This window comes from Urocitellus parryii, chromosome 15 (assembly GCF_045843805.1).
Source record: "Urocitellus parryii isolate mUroPar1 chromosome 15, mUroPar1.hap1, whole genome shotgun sequence".
Taxonomy (NCBI): domain Eukaryota; kingdom Metazoa; phylum Chordata; class Mammalia; order Rodentia; family Sciuridae; genus Urocitellus; species Urocitellus parryii.
The window spans coordinates 33,927,718-33,943,121 of NC_135545.1; the positions used below are offsets into that span (position 1 = coordinate 33,927,718).

General features: G+C 58.7%; 1 protein-coding gene across 9 annotated transcripts in view; it reads right to left on the reverse strand.

Moving 5' to 3' along the window:
• Positions 1-14,773, reverse strand: part of Kifc3 (kinesin family member C3) — a 34,390-nt gene extending 19,617 nt beyond the window's left edge. The window contains exons 1-5 of one of the 9 annotated variants that reach the window (XM_026395648.2): positions 14,705-14,773; positions 10,506-10,716; positions 7,747-7,889; positions 3,870-4,008; positions 1,241-1,422 (exon numbers count right to left, since the gene is read on the reverse strand). In XM_026395648.2, the coding sequence (XP_026251433.2) occupies positions 1,241-1,422; positions 3,870-4,008; positions 7,747-7,889; positions 10,506-10,677 (636 nt within the window). In that variant the 5' untranslated portion in view covers positions 10,678-10,716; positions 14,705-14,773. Of the gene's footprint in view, positions 1-789; positions 817-1,240; positions 1,423-1,725; positions 1,839-3,869; positions 4,009-4,640; positions 4,699-7,746; positions 7,890-10,182; positions 10,222-10,505; positions 10,717-14,704 lie in introns of those variants that run through there. The other 8 variants (XM_077793072.1, XM_026395649.2, XM_026395650.2 and 5 more) reach the window with 8 other exon arrangements.
• Positions 14,774-15,404: the final 631 nt, after the last annotated feature.

Sequence of the window (15,404 nt, forward strand, 5' to 3'; positions counted from 1 at the left end):
CTATGAATTATGTCTCCACAAAGCTCTTAAAAATTAAAAATAAAAAAAAACTTGTTTGAAAAGTGGTGTCTAGTCAACCTAAGCCAGGGAGGGAGGTGCTGCTACTGAGTTCTTGCCTTGGGCCAGATGTGTGACCTCCGGGGTGGGCCCTGACCCAACCACAGCCCCCAGGGCAGCACTGCCAGCCTCCCTCCACCTGCTGCCACAGTCCCTTTGCACTGGCTGTTTTCTCGGTGCAGAAGGCACTTCCCTCGGCTCTGTGCCTGACCTCAGCTCCAGGACTGCCTTCTCAGGAGGCTGTTCCTGACCTCAGCAAGTCCTCAAAGCCATGTGCATGCCCTTCCCGTCACTATTCTCACTTTACATGGATGCAACAAATGTCCATCTGCCCCCAGGACAGAGCCTCCCAGGGCAGAGGCTTGCCTGTCCCCAAGTATCCCCTATGCCCAGCCTGGTAGGAAAGGCTCACAGAACCATGAGGAGGACAGGCGGGCACGAGTGGGCACAGGAATGCAGAGCAGAGCCTCCTGTCATGGGGACAGACAGGCCAAGACAGAAAAGCCATGAGGGGAGGGCACAAGGGGACACAGGGAGGCCACAAGGGGCGGGTGGGCAGAAGAGAGAGCTTCAAGAAGAGCCGCAAGAGACCCTGCGCTCAGAAGAGGCTGGTGAGTATCCACTGCTCCTGGAACTCAGGCCAAGTCAGAATCGAGTGACGCTCCTCAGGCAGACGGCCACCCGTCTAGGTGACCTGTTAGATCACAGGATAGAGGAAGAGTGTGGCCCCACCTGAGGGCAGCGCTGTCGGGAGAGAGCCCAGGCTGGAAGCCCAAGAGCCCGAGAGCCGGGCCAGGCCGCTGACCCCGCAGGTGGGGCTGGGGACCGCGGGGGAGCCGGCAGGGCTAAGATGGCCTCGGAGACAGCTGCTGAGCCAGAAGAGGAGCCAAGCCCCAGGAAAGGGGCCCACATGGAGCTGGGGAAGAAGAGAGGGAAGAAGAGGGCCAGGGGTCAGTCGCTGGTCCTCCTGGACAGCTCCAGGCCCGGTACAGCACTTCCTGAAGGGGACACCTGGCCCCACAGGCGACGGGCAGGAGGAAGGCTGGGAGGGAGGCCCAGGCCTCTGGTTCTTGCACCCTGCCCTCCAGCACGCCCCGAGGCTGCTCAGAAGACCCCGTCTCCCTCCAGCGCCCTCCACGCTCGCTCCACAGTGGACCTCCGCTGTCCCTGCCTCCCCGGGTACCTGGTTCTGCAGCTGGGCGGACGTGGCTTGCTGGTCACTGTCGTGGAGGGCCAGCCTCTCCCGTAGGACCACCAGCTCCTCCTGAAGCGGGGACATGGCCTCCACCATCCTATGCACCACGGGGGCTGCGCCCGGAGACCCCGACAGGCTGGAGCACCTCCCGCTGCCAAAGAGCCGCCCACCTACAAGCAAAGTAGCAGCTCATCAGCCGGGCAGCTGGGCCCGCCTGGCCCAGGAGAGGGCCCACTGTGCCAGGGACACAGGGCTGGGGCTGGCCATCGGCGGTGGGACAGGGACGCCAGCAGGGGTGGCAGGGGCAAGGGAGGCGACAGCATTGAGCCAGCAGGGGGCCTGCAGGCTCCCAGAGGTCACTTCATTGGGAAGCTTCTGGAGATGCCCGGCCTGAACCAAGACACCGCTCCGCCAGCCTGCAGGCAACCGCTGCTGAGAAAGACACTGTCCCCGGGAGAAACGGCTTCCTAAACCTCAAACTCCCTCCAGAGTGTAGAAGAGAAGAGGGGCCCCCAGCGGGGCCCCGCGGGAAGCTGTCACCAAAGGAAGCAAGAGCGGTGTGTGCAAGGGGGTCAGCCAGGCCAGCTCCAAGGCCACCGACACGTGGGGACCACATGGGCACCGGAAAGGGACGGACACCCAGCTGGGCGGGGCCTCAGCCCGATGCCTCTTCCTCCCACAGCTTTCCACTGTCCTGTCACCAGGGACAACACAGAGACAGACAGGCAGACGGTGAAGGACAGACGTGGGTCAAGGCCTTGACCTGCTAACAGGCCTGGCTGCTGGTCACAGCTCACTGGCAGGGCACCAGGAACCAGCCCTGGCTCGGCGGGCAGGGAGCGGGCACAGGGGGAGACAGGGAGGCGCAGGGGATCTGCCTCCTCGAGCCCAAACAGGGTCCTGCAAAGTGTCCAGGACTGAAGAGAAGAGGACACCTGCTGGCCAGGGAGTGGCCCTCCACCTCAACCCAGGGCGCCAGGGCTTCTGGGCTCCCCAGGGGTAAAGGAGCCCCCGGACACTCTGGTGGAAGCCTCCTGTTGCCCGCTCCTGGCAGCCTCGACCGAGTCACAGCAAGGGCCCTCACTGCCCACGAGCAGCCAGTGGACTGGGCGGGGGCGGGGTGGCTCCCAGCTGGGCAGAACCCTCTCAGCACTGGCACCCAGGGCCAGATGGGCGAGAGCCTGGCTCCTTCCAGAGGGCTGGGACTGGCCAGTTGGACAGTGACCCTGGCTGGACAGTGACCCTGGCTGTGTAGCCTGCATGTGACACAGCATGCAAGTCACACAGAGCTGGCCGAGCCTCTGTGATCTGTTCTAGAGAGAGTGAGGGTGGACAGATGCTTCCAGGCCCAAACACGGGGCTGCCACGGGAGGCATGTGACCGGCGTGGCCCTCCGCCCCCCACAGCCTGCTGCGGTGTGGCAGGAACACGCTGGACTCAGGCCCCAGAGCCGGTGCTGCCGCTTGAGAGGTGTGTGGGAGGGACTCTGCAGGGTCTTCCTATGGGAGAGGGGGACAAAGGGCCTGACCCAGAAGGCCACCTTGGGCAAGGAGCCTGGAGGCCTGGACAGGGGAGAAGGAAGGGAGAGTCTAAGGGAGGCCCGAGGACGGGTAAGAGGGAGGACTGGATAGATCAAAGGGGCCCCAGGCAGAGCAGGCCTGCTCCCGAGGCTGGACGCCGACTTGGAAGGTCAGTTTTTTAAGTGCTGTCATCACAGAGCTTGGGGATTGTGCGCCCAGCCCTGGCCACCTGCCAAAAGCCACTCCTAACGCTCAGCTGGACCTGGCCTTCCTCTCATCAGCGCCGCTCTGCCCGGGGAGGAAAGCCCACCTCACTGGGAGACGCCGCTCCCCGGGCCCTGGAGGCCACTCAGCCAGGCCCACGCCTGCCCGGATCACAGGAGGGCTTGGGCCCAGAGGTGAACCTGGCCCTAGCACAGCCTCCGTGCAGGGAGAGCTCCTGACAGCATCCGGCAAGTCCAGACACACAGCCCTCGGTGACAAGAAGAAACAATGGAAGGCCAGCTCCTCGCCCTCCCCACGCTCTCGGCCTTCCCCTGGGGCTCCTGCAAGATGCTCTTTCCCAGTGGTCACTGGGCTCTGGTTTCCTGCTGGAAACCCCAGCACCAGCCCTCAGACTACAAAGGGGGAGGGCCTGTGGAATGTTCCAGAACCAGCCTCCAGGAGCCACGGCAGGACTCCACCAGCTCCTTTTCCTCCACTGGAGGCGGTGGACTCAGAGCCCTGTCCTAGCAGCCTGAGACCCTGTGGGCCCAGGATTCCAGAAGCCTCCCTGTGGGCAGTGGCGTCTGGGAGGCTGCACCCTGTGCCCTGCTTTTGACAGGCGCTGGGGAAAGACAAAACGCAGGGAAATTCAACCCCAGCCCCCCGCTGGCCAGGCCTCTTGTCACTGGGTGGGGCCCTGGTAGCACGGGACAGAGGGTGGCGAGGGAAAGGAGAGACCGGACGCTGTCCCTGGATTCAGGAGCGGCCAGCGTCTGGCTGGGCTGCCTCCAGCTGGGGAGGACAGTGTGTGGGGACAGCTGGGCCTCCAGGAGAGCCTCCCTGCATGCTAGCTTGGCCAGGGTGCTCCTGCTCCCAGGGCGGACCTCCTTTACCTGTTTTCTCTACATTCATGGTGCCACCAGCTTCCAGGGCCTCCCGGTCCCGCCTGGGGGCCGGCACCGGCCTCTTCAGGAGCTTGTCTTCTTTCGTCCCCTGACTCTGGCTCTCGCACCCCTTGTTCTGCAGGGCCCGCTGCCAAGACACAACCAGAATCCTCACGTGAAGGGGACCGTGCTGCGGAGGGGCCCTGAGCAGGGAGAGGCTGCGCTCCCGGAGCTGGTCAGGCCTGGGCCCCGGGGTCCGAGCCCTCGAAGGGCTGGGGCCACAGGAGCACTTGGGTCTGCAGAGAGCGTGCCCAGACCCCTCAGCAAGACAGTGGACGTGGCTCTCCTGGCCCTGCAGCGGCCAGACTTTGCAAAGAAGGTTCTGGGCACCTGAAGTGCTCCGGTGAAGCGTGGGCCACACCTGAGACTCCGGCCTGGCAGCCGGCTCACTTCTGGCCCAGGGTCATCTTTCACAGGCCAGAGTCCGGCCCTGCTGTACGCACATCAAACCAAGGCCACTCACTCCATGATGTCAGCTGCTGCCACCCCTAGGAATGGCCCCCACCTCCAGATGGCACCCCCAGGGCTAGGAGGTTGCACACGGGCCACCAGAGCAAGGGAAGGGCCACCACCCCCAGGCCCTCGTGGCTATCATGGGATCCCCACTGCTGGCCAAGGACAGACTGAGGCAAAGGAAGCTGGGGCGGAGCCCACCAGTGGACCGGTGGCGGGAGGGCCACAAAGAGGCGCTTCATCCAGAGACAGTCACCGGCTTCTCACCTAGAGAGACGCCGGGCAAGCAGCAGATCGGCATGGGATGCGTGATCAGGGACAGGAATCAGGTAGAGAAGGAAGCCTGGAGAAGTGTCTAGGTGGTGGCTCTCTGGCCATTGCTGGTGATGGGGCAGAGGCCAGGCAGACACGAACCCCGTGTAGTGCCGGGCTGGGGCTCAGTGGTGGAGGGCCTGCCTGGCCGGTGGGAGGCACTGGGTCCGACTCTCAGCAGCACATATGAATAAACAGTCCACCAACAACTAATAATTTTTTTTTTTTTTTAAAAAGAAATGAACACCATGTAAACGTTCGGGGAACAAAAAGATCCGTCCCAACAGGAAGGGGAGGAGGGACAGGGGCGGCCTTCCACTTTCTGGCCCTTGAACTGCTCACCCTATAAACGCCTACTGAGTGGGGTTTGTTTCTCTAACATCAGCAGAGGCCTCTGGGGAGAGAGATCCTGGGCAGGCAGGTCTCTGTGCGTCCTTGTGTCCTCTCTCTTTGAAGCAAAGAAAAAAAAGTTTTTTTAAAGCCGCATGGAGTGCTCGAGTCCAGGCGGGTGGCTGCGCACAGAGTGCGGGGTGCGGGGAGAGCGCGGCGCCAGGGAGTTTTGCTCACTAAAAACCCAGTGGAAGGAATCGCAAAGAAGGGAGAAGTGGCCTCGGCAGGCCCCCTGCTTTGCCACCCACCCCTCTGCCCCTCCCTGGCCCCTCGTTGGTGGGACTTAATTCCGTCCCCACCCTTTGACCAACTGCTACCCCAACCCGAGCAAGCTCGCCGGCAGGGGCAGAGACGGCAGCAGCTGGAAGTGTCCATCTGCCGACCCCAGCAGAGGTTACACTATTTCTGGCTTCCTGGCCTGCTGGCCTCGGCCCAGGAAGGGCAGACGGCGGGTGGGGTGGGGGCTGGGAATCTGCAGCCCCACCGGAGGGCTCAGGTTGGAGCTGCTGGCGCAGAGGCTGCAGGTCACTTAGCTACAGGTCACTTCGCTGTGCTTGGAACCCACTCACGTCCCATGTTCAAGACCCTGACGCACCTATAAACTGAACAGAGCTTGGGGTGGGGTAGCGGGGTGGGAAGGACCAGAGCACGGAAGCTGGTTGCTGGCGGCAACTTCTGAGACCCGCAGATCTGCTGACCCCAGGACTGGGCTGAGGCCCCAGCCCAACACCCATAATCAAGGCGCAGAACAGAGCCACCACCCAACTTGAGGCTGCGTGTTCCTGACCGCAGCCTCCGGGTTTAACTACCAGTGGCCCAAGGCAGAGCAAAGAGTGGTTCTCTCCCTGGCCGGCCTTCCTCGCCTTCCAGATAAAAGAAGGACCATGTGGTTCCATTTTCAGATAAACCACATGAGAAGGGCTGAGAACCACCACCGAACGCAAGACTGTCCCTGAAGGAACACCAATCCCAGGCCCTACCAGTGGGGACTGGGGCCATACACCCCACGCCTGGCCACAGGACTTCGGGTCCACTAGACGGGCACGTGAGTTTCCCACGCCCCTGACCTCCATTTGTGCCCACACCATCAGCGCTGTGTGCATCTGGGATTCTGGAAAGGGCGGAATCTGTGTTTCGACGTCAGAAGAACGTGGGGGAACGCAGCCCTCCCCGGTACAACCTTCCTTAGGAAGGCCTCCACCAAGCCCCCCAATGACCCTGGTACTTTGTCCTCTGTCCCTGCATTTATGGCCCCTGCCCGGCTGGCAGCCATCACCACTTGGGGCCTGGGGCCTCCACAAGGTGGCTGTGGGTCTATTTCCTCCCTGTATCCCCACCCAGAGTACGTGCCGGCGCATGGTATGCCCTTCAGTGATTAAAGATGGGCAGCACCCATGCCTCCATGAAAATACTCAGTTATAGCTGCACGAACGTTCAAGGAGCTCCCCACAATTAGAAACAACAGCAGAGAATCTTTTTTTTTTTTTAATGGTACTGGGGATCAAACCCAGGGCCTCAAGCATGCTAGGCAAGCACTCTATCATAAGCTACATCCCCAATCCAATAATGACTTATGATAAAACCTCAAGCAGACTGTGATACAACTGTTTAAAAGAGCAATGTGGTTCTCTGTATACTAACGTGTAAAGAGATCACCGAGACTACTGTTAAAGAAAAGAACTAGTCACAGAATAATATGTGAGCCCAGCGCCGTGGCGCATGCCTGTAATCCCAGTAACCTGGGAGACTGAGACAGGAGGATTGTTAAGTTTGAGGTCAGCCTTAGCAAGACCCTGCCTCGAATTTAAAAATTAAAATAAAAAAGAATAATAGGTCAAAGTGCTAAAAATCATATAGCTAAGTGAAGACAGATGGATACACACCAGTGGTTTTTCAAAGATAGAAGACCACAAAAGGCCTTTAGCTTCTAAGTACTGTATCTCTGCATAGAGTGAATTCTGTGTGCCGTGTGTTATAAAGTCAGCTGTGTTAGGTGGTTGAGGTCCTAGCCTGCTCTGTGACCAGCAGCAACTTACTCATCCTCTCTTACTTCCCTGTCTTTATCTATAAAACAGTAACTGTCCTGATAGGACATATAATGCCTCTGTAGTAACAGTGTTCAATAAATAGAAGCCGTGAGTACTACTCTCTTTATGTATTATTTCTACAACCAAACACACACACACACACACACACAAATGCCTTTTAAAAGTCAGTGATAACGGCAAGAGAAAAGAACCCAAGTTTTGGTGAAAGCCCAGTCTAGCTTGGGATTCTCACTTAAAGGAAGGAAATACAGCATTGCCCCCCAGGGGCTCATGTGCCAGAGAGGAAATCAACAGCTGCCCCAAAAGGGCCTCTTTTCCCAAGACCTCTCCCTACAAAGGCCCCATACTTTCTACTTCAACACCTCAGCCAGGCTGTGAAAGCATCTGTCACCTCCCCCACAACCTGTGGTCTCCCTTAGATAACTTAGAAAGCGAAGTGCCCCATCCATGCAGGCCCATGGCTGGGTGGGCTGCTGGGTGGGCTGCAAGGAGCTGGGCAGAGACATGAGGCAGTCCCCTGTTCTACCCAGAAATCTTTTGGGGAGACCATGTCTGGAGCTCAGAGGCCAAGGCCCAGCCGGCCCAGCTCAACCCCTCACCTTGCTGAAGGCCCCAGGGCTTACCTGCACAGTCAGGTAGAGCCGGTGGGGACTCCCGGGGCCCGCCCAGTCCACGCTGAGGGCTCTGCACCGTGCTAGGGCTGGGCGAGCTGCTACTCGGGCACTGGACTCCTCTTCGCTGCCAGCCAGGGTATCTCTTCCACGCCCTGTCTCAGGACAGACAGACAGGTGAGAAGCTCAGACTGCTGGCCATGGACCACTGGCCAGGGCCTGGCTTGTGCATTCTCCCGGCTGGCCCAGGCGTGGCCAGAAGGGACTCACATGCCCTCACGTGCCTGCCATGTGCAGAGGAAAGGCCTGGTACCAGCAGAGCTGAGCAACTTTCTTAACAAAAGCCACCAAGATTCTCTGCTGGAGGGCACCCAAGATGCCGGCAGGGGCCCCTCTTCCCACAGTGGCTTATGGGACGCACTTCCTCACCGGCACCTCTACAGGACAGCAGGAGAAGGAGGCCAGAGCTTGCCACCCCAGGGCCTCAGCTTTATTACCCAGGCTGCCTCTAGGTGGCAATTTCTCCCCGCCTTCATTAAGACCAAACTGACTGAGGTTAGGAGCCAGGTGGCCTGGTGCCTACAGTCACCAGAAGCACGTCCTGATGGGCCTTTGACACATTGCCTGGGGCTGCCTGGGGCTGCCATGGGGCGGGGCAGCGTGGAAAAGGGGCTTGCCTCACAGGGCAAACCTCCGAGCCACTGCTGGGGACAAATCATATCCTGAGTGCCAGCCACAGGGCTGTGTGCCTTTCAGGTCTTGCAGGCCTCCCGATCCTCGGTTTGCCTGACATCAAATGGGGATAACAAACCAACCTCAGCGCCTTGCTGAGGATCAAATGGGATGAGGCACAAGAAGAACCCCCAAGCGCCCAGCACCCAGAAAGTGCCCCCAGTCCAGCCCATTAAGACCGCAATTGCCAGCAGCTCCTCACAACCACCCAGGGAGGTGGGGAGCAGGAGAGTGCCCAGAGTCATGTGGAGCTAGTGTTCAAGTGCCACATGCCAACCAGCCCTCCACCGTCACACCTTGCAGGGCACTAGGAGGTGGTGGGGACAGGGGCTCAGTCGGCTGAGATCCTGCCCAGGGGCTGCCGCTCTGCCTGCATTTCACACCTAGGCTTTTGTTTGACTTTTGTCTTAAATTTTTAAGTGGGTAAAAGTCTGTGTGGTCGTAACGCTTGTCTCAAACACCTATACACATGCGTGCACACACCATTAGAGTTATACAGAATGCCCACTGACTTCTCTTTTCTTTGGCCACACTGGGGATAGAGCCCAGAGGTTAATTTCCCCCTGTGCTACATCCCCTTTTTGTTTTGAGACAGGGTCTCACTAGCCCAGGCTGGCCTTGAACTTGTGACCCTCCTGACTTGGCCTCTTGCGTAGCTGTGGTTACAAGCATGTGCCACCATGGCCAGCAACTTATTTTCCTTTTTTAAATGTTTTTCTGTGTGTTTTTTTTTTAAGTTTTCCAAGGTAAAATGTTTTTGTTTTCTTTCTTTTTTTAAACTAGAACAGCCATACTTATTCATATTACGTTTATAATCCTGACGACAACCTCACGGGATGGAGAACATCCCCTACCCTTTTCAGACAACCAGATCTACCTGACACACAAGCCCCAGCCTTTCCTGGGGGTCTCCAGGTTATCCCAACCTGGATTGGATGCTAGGGAGCAGCCAGCCCCAGGCACCCCAATTGCTGGGAGACCTTGGAAGGAATCACTCTGACTGTCACTGATGACATAAATGTGGTCTGAGGGCTGGGGTGGTAGCTCAGTGGTAGAGCACTTGCCTAGCACATGTGAGGCACTGAGTTCAATCCTCAGCACCATATAAAAATAAATAAATAAATAAATAAATATGTTAAAAATGTGGTCTGAGTGTGAGTGGGGGGAAGTGGGCAGGAGTCTGCCCTCTCTGGTCCTCAGTTTCCCTTTCTGTACACTGAGAAATTTGGACCTAATGGCTTAGAGGGTCAAAACTGGCAAACTAAGCCCCTGTCCCTGTCAATCAGGAGTGATAGACGGCAAATCCCTCCCTGAAGGCACCTCACCTGTAGAGCCCCATCTCCCACACTCTCTGGGTGATCTGCCCACACATTAGCTCGGAGAAGGGTCATGAGCAACTCCCCAGCCCTGACAATCCAGCCCCACCTGGAATCACTCCTGATGTTCCTGCACCAGGGGACATGACCCAGAAAAGACAAGCTGGCTCTGACAGCTCCCCAGGGGGCCCGGAGGGACCCAGAGCCCTGAACCCCTTCACCGTGCACCTGCTGTCAGGGTCCCCACAGAAGCCAAAGTGGACCTGAAGTTGAGCGCACAGCACCCAAACCCCGCCAGCCGCGCTCCGGGGCGCCGGGGCTCAGTCCTCGCGCCGTGCGTCCGGGGCGAGCCCGGGCGGGATCAAGTGTCCGCGCCCGGCCGAGCAGTCGCTTCACCTACCTTGTTTACCAGCCTCTGGCAGAGACTCAGCGCACCCACCGGCAGGCCACCAGCAGATCACAGGGCCCCGACCTGGCGGGCGAGCGAGAACGGGCTGAGCCCTGCCCTAGGACGGTCGAGGCAGCCCGCTCGCTCCAGCCGCCTCCTTCCAGGCAGGGGCGCAGGAAGGAGCCGGAGCGCGCTCCACGCCCGGCCGGGCCGGTTACCCTGTAATTACCTGACAGCTCCGACTGAGGTTAGGAGCCGGCGAGAACCTCAGTCTCATCTCTGGTATCTGGAGGAAGGAAGGGAAATAAAGAGGCATTTTAAAAATGCGGACTCACCAGTTCTCAACCTCCCCGGGCCGGTGTGTGGGAAAGGGCGGGCGGCGGGGCTGGCTGGGGCTGGGGCGGGGCGAGCCATCCCCGGCTCGGGCTCCCGGGCCCGGCCCACTCTCCACAGGCCCCGCAGTGAGGGCGTGGCTCCCAGGTTCCACGTCCTGCGAGAGGGGACCATGGCCCGGGGCTCAGCAGCCTCCTCTGGGTGCCGGGCAGCCTGCGGAGAGAACACGGGAGGAGAGCTTGAAGAGGGCTGGGGGCGCCCTGGAAAGTCTGGAGGGTCTGTGAAGGATGGGTCACCTGTTACCCAGCCCTGCAGCCTCAGTTGCAACATCTCCCAAGGACCCTGGGCTGGCAGGACGAAATGGGTTCTGTCTCCATTTGGGGGGTGCTTGTTCCTGAATATGGAGTGCTCAGATGTGTCTGGGGCACTCTGAAGAGACCTCACGTCTGAGCCCCTCCTCCCTAGCCTGGCAGCAGGAAGGTATGGCCGGCCAGAGCCCCACATGGAAGAAGCACTGGGAGCTGGCAACATCCTGGTAAGTCTTGCCCTGTTTCTGGGAGACCTCTCGTTTTCTAATCATCAGCAGCCATGGCCTGAGCCTTCAGGCTCCTCTGCCTCAGCTAATGCTCCGAACATCAGCATTTCACTAAGGAGGGGCTCAGAAGAACCCGGACTGTGGCCAGCCAGGTTTACATACAGCCGTTCTCTTACAATTCAGTCCGTCCTGCACCCCAGCACCCTTCCTCTGAGCCAAGGGCATGGCAGAACCCTGCCAGGTGTTGAGACACCAAGATTCACTCATTCTCCATTTAATAGTTATTTATTGAATGTGTGAAGGGTCATGGGCAGCTTCCCATGGACTTCCTCCTAGAAGTTCTGGTTGATTAGGGGAACTTCTAGTTGATTAGGGGAGATGTGACCTCAAAGCTTTCAGGCAGAAGGGAGATAAACACTTCAATAAACCCTCACGGTGTGAAAGGATACATGGAGGCCAAAGGTAGTGGGGAACAGAGGTGGGGTGGGGAGCTCTGGCCAACAGAGAAAGCCCTGCAGGTCCCTTGTGAACTGAACAAACAAACAGAACACACGGCAAACATTCACTTTCCCCCATCCCCCAGAACTAGGGAGTGAAGCCAGGGGCACTCCACCACTGAGCTATATCCCCAGCCCTTTTGATTTTCTTGAGACAAGGTCTCAATACGTAACAGAGGCTGGCCTTGAACTTGCAATCATCCTGCCTCAACCTCCCAAGTCCCTGGGATTACAGGTGTGGGCCACCATATCCAGTGCATTCACTGCTTTATTGAGCACCTACTGTGTGCAGAGCAGCCTTGAGGACATTTAAGATGACTGAGCTACAGTTCTAGATTCAGTGAAGCCACTTACAGAAAGTCAGCTTGGAGTGCGTGCGAGGCGAGCACTCTATCAACTGAGGTATATCCCCAGCCCCTGGTTTTGGTTTTAATACTGAGTTAGGGACACCCAAGGGACTTCCCATGGAGCTACCTGTGCTGTGGGCCACTTTCCCCATCCTTTGCAGGGCTCAGGGTACATCCACCTTTGTGGCCCACAGCACATGGCCTGAGCTCGCCATGGCTCCCTGGATGAACATCCTGAAACAAACACCCACAAACACTCCCACTGAAGCTTGGAAGAGAGGTCAGGTCAGGACACCAAGACCCAGAGCAAAAGGCCACCGCTGCCAAAGGTAAGGGTACAACCCCAAGGTTGAGCAAGAGACGAGCTTACTAGGCGAGGCCAGGGCTCCATCCAGGGGTGGGAAGGGAAGCTGGTAAAGGAAAATCCGAGTGCCAGGAGCATGGGGCACTCCACAGTCCTTATAAGGGACTAGGGAGTGAGTGAGAAGGATAGGACAGTCAGGTGGCCATGTCAATGTGGAAGAAAGATGGGCAGAAAGCCCTGGGGGTCCTTTTAGAGAATCACACAGAGGAGGGCAGAGGAAGACTCAGGAAGTGGGGTGGGGGCCAGAGGAAGCAGCTACTTCCTTCTCCTTGGGGAAGTTTGGGAGAGAGAGGATGCACTGAGAGGCTGTGGAATTTAGAACAGGGGAGTTGGCCTGTTGGGTAGACAGAGGTGCAGGAAAGAAGTGGCGGGGTGCGGGGGAGTCCAGGGCTGGGAGGCCAGAAGTTTTGATCTCTGATGTTTTGGAGCTAAAACGTGGAAGAACAGCAATCATGGTCTCCTCCTTCCTTCATGGAGGAAACAGCTTGAAGTAGGCTGTTCCTGGGTGCTTCTCACTGGAAGGGGACAGGAATGTGGTTGAAGGACAGGGCAGTGCCTGATCCAAATTGTGGCCCAGCACCACTGAGGAACTGAAGTGGCAGCGTGGAGAGCCAAAGGTGCAGACTCTCGGCCCTTCACCGGGCTGTGTGAGGCAGAGCTGGGCAAATCCCAGCCCCACCACAAGGGGCAAGGAAGGAGAGGCAGGTGCACCTGTGTGCCAAGGTGAGCTGGTGCCAGGCACTGAGGGCTGACTCCACAGTTAAGAGAGGAAGATCAGCAGGGGTGGGGGAGACCGTTTTCTATGCTATCAGGAAGGGAAGTTGGAGCGGCTGCCAGGAAGATGTCAGGAAGAAAGAGGAAGGGTGTGTGCTGATCCCCAAAAGGAAAAAGCAGCTGAATTTAGCAGCTGGAGGGATGTGAAGGTCAAAAGTTTCAAGGAATCCCAAGCAAGCTCAGGTTCCAGGCCAAGAAAGAGGTTCTACACTGTCTGTCTCTCCTCGTTGCATGGGCCTCTGATACCCAACCTGAGTCCTGGGACCTCTGTGGACCTAGGAGTCATGGGGTAGGGAGGTGGACTGGTTCAGAACCTGGCTCTGCCACTTTGTAGACATGTGACCTTGGGAACTTTGCCTCTGTGCCTTATTATCACCATCCATAAAATGGGAACAGCTCCACCTTAGAAGGTTGGTCTAAAGATTAGACAATGCACATGTAGTATTCAGAACAATGCTGGCATACACTCAGAGATCCAAATTTTTGTTATTCAGTGACTTTGCTCCCAGTGTTGGGTGAATGTAGAGGGCCTGGTTGGGAGAGAGGGCATCTGCCCCTCAGTTTGGGCCAGGACACAGAGCTGCAGCCCTCCCCACTGCCCTGGACCAGGGACAAAGTTGGAGGGAAAGACTTCACAGCACCCCACCCTCAGACTGCTGCTGGGAAGGGCTGGTTCCTCTGGGAGAGTGGGGGGCAAGAGGGCTGTACAGGAGCTGGGACTTCCCCTGCTCAACATCAAACATCCTGGGTTTTCCAGGGCAATCCAGATTTCAAAGCCTCTGCTCCCTGGTGCCATTACCGGCAGCAGAACTCACCACCCCATGTCCCTTAAGTCCAATCACTGCGAATCCAGAGCCCCATTCTGAGGCTGCATTCCTAGCAAATGACTCTGCCTGGCCAAGGAGATGGCTACTTTGTCAAGGGCAGAGGGAATAGCCTGGTGCTCACCTAGCCTAGGACTGAGAAAAAGCCAGGGAACCCGAAAGGCAGGGGGTGGTCACAACCCCCAACCTTGAGACAGATGTCTTGTGGGGTCAGGGTGACAAATGGTACTTGAGAATTTACATACAGCTTCCGTTTTAAAAATCTCCCGGGATGGGACCAGGCCCCTTCCCTGCGCCAGCCAGCCCAGTTCGGAGTTGTGGCTCTAACCGGGCTTGGGGGCTGCAGGGGGCAGCTTCTGGGCCCCCCTCCCTGCCGGAACGGGGCTGCAGCTGTCAACGGCTGATTCCTACTGTTGGAAGGACACTGCCCAGGCCCTGCTTCCCCACCTCAGGGCTGGCGCACCCCACCCTCGGCCTGACAGGGGGAAAGCCAACTGCCCAGAGGACGTGGTGGGAGGGACCTCGAGGACAGCTTTCCAGGGTGTCCCGGGGGTGCGGGGGACCCCTGCAGGGGAGGGGGCGGTGCTAATTGACCAGCGGCTCTCAGGTAGGTATGCGCTCTTTCTTGCAGTTACAATCTGAACAGGGTCCCCAGGCTGCTCCGATCCCAGGGGACAGGCCGCCCCCACTCCCCCGGAGAAACCTGGGAACCCCATGGACAGCCAGGTCTCGGGGCCCGGCCCTCCCAGCGCCCCACCAGGTCCCGGCGGAGGGGTCCCGCGGGCAGAATCAGCCGGCTGCTACGCCCCGGTCGGGGCTGGGTGGGGCCCGACTGCTCAGCCGCTGAAGCCCCGACTCACCCGCCTGGCGGAGGCAGGATCCCGGTGTCGCCGCAGCGCCCGGGGCTCGGCCCGGCCCGGCACGGCCAGCCGGCGGGAGGCAGCTCCACGCCACCGCCTCCTCGGCTCGGCCCGCCCCGTGCCCGCCCCTCCCGCACACTTTCCACAGGAAATGATTAACTCGAGCAGCGGCGCGTTCCCATGGCAACCTGCTCTGACTGGTGTGTGTGTGGGGGTGCCGCTGGTGCGTGCGCACTCACTTGAAGGCTGGTGCTCACACGCACACCCGCATACCCGCACGCGCTGGTGCACGCGTGTGCACTCACCGTCTGGTGCATACATACCGGCACGTGTGCTGGTGCCTTCCTGAACACGCCCGTGCCGCGACTACCAACACGTGCCTGTCCACGTGCCCTCACACTCAGTGCACGGGAACACTTAGGCTTCCTCGTGCACACCCACCCCAGGCGGCACGTTTGTAACAATGTTACCCTCACACTAGTACACACAGCTCCAAAATCAAGAGTACAAAACTTTGTCCCACTGCAGCTGGTACGTGCACACACTTTGTTTCTCATGTACTCACTCTAGTTTCTTCCCATCCTAGCACACACACATATGCACTTGCTCAGGAAACTGCACACGTACACACGCACTCACACTGCTGTGCAAATACAAGCTCTCACCAGCTCCAGCGCCCAGCTTAGACAAGCTTTCTTCC